The sequence below is a fragment of the Myotis brandtii genome, unplaced genomic scaffold (assembly GCF_000412655.1).
Source record: "Myotis brandtii unplaced genomic scaffold, ASM41265v1 scaffold436, whole genome shotgun sequence".
Classification (NCBI taxonomy): Eukaryota; Metazoa; Chordata; class Mammalia; order Chiroptera; family Vespertilionidae; genus Myotis; species Myotis brandtii.
Genome location: NW_005366679.1, coordinates 1,120,009 through 1,120,540, shown reverse-complemented (window position 1 = coordinate 1,120,540; position 532 = coordinate 1,120,009). Strand labels below are relative to the sequence as shown.

The following is a 532-nucleotide window of genomic DNA, read 5'->3' as shown; positions in this document are numbered from 1 at the left end:
CCTCGTCGCCGTTGGGCTGCGCCGCGTAGTTCATCTGCCGCACGATCTCGGCGAACAGCTCGTCCACCGAGGCTTTGTTTTTGGCCGACGTCTCCATGAAGGGGCAGCTCCACTCGTCGGCCAGGGCCTTGCCTTCGCCGAAGGAGACCTCGCGCTCGCCCTCCAGGTCCACCTTATTCCCCACCAGGATCATGGGCACGCGCTCGTACCGCTTCACGCGGATGATCTGGTCCCGCATGGGCTTGATGTCCTGGAAGCTCTGCTGGTTGACGAGGCTGTAGACGAGGATGAAGCCCTGGCCGTTCTTGATGTACAGGTCCCGCATGGACGCGAACTGCTCCGTGCCCGCCGTGTCCAGGATCTCCAGCACCGACGGCGACGAGTCCACCTCGATCTCCTTGCGGTAGAAATCCTCGATGGTGGGGTCGTACTTCTCGATGAAGGAGCCGGTCACGAACTGCACGGTGAGCGCGGACTTGCCCACGCCGCCCGAGCCCAACACCACCACTTTGTACTCTCTCATGGCTCCGTC

General features: G+C 63.0%; 1 protein-coding gene across 1 annotated transcript; it reads right to left on the bottom strand.

The window, feature by feature from the left end:
- Nucleotide 1: 1 nt before the first annotated feature.
- Nucleotides 2-526, bottom strand: RAP2B (RAP2B, member of RAS oncogene family; the record flags this gene model as incomplete). Its single annotated transcript, XM_005874432.1, has 1 exon — nucleotides 2-526. A coding segment is annotated over exon 1 (522 nt), but the record flags the coding sequence as incomplete, so codon positions are not given.
- Between the last annotated feature and the right edge of the window lie 6 nt (nucleotides 527-532).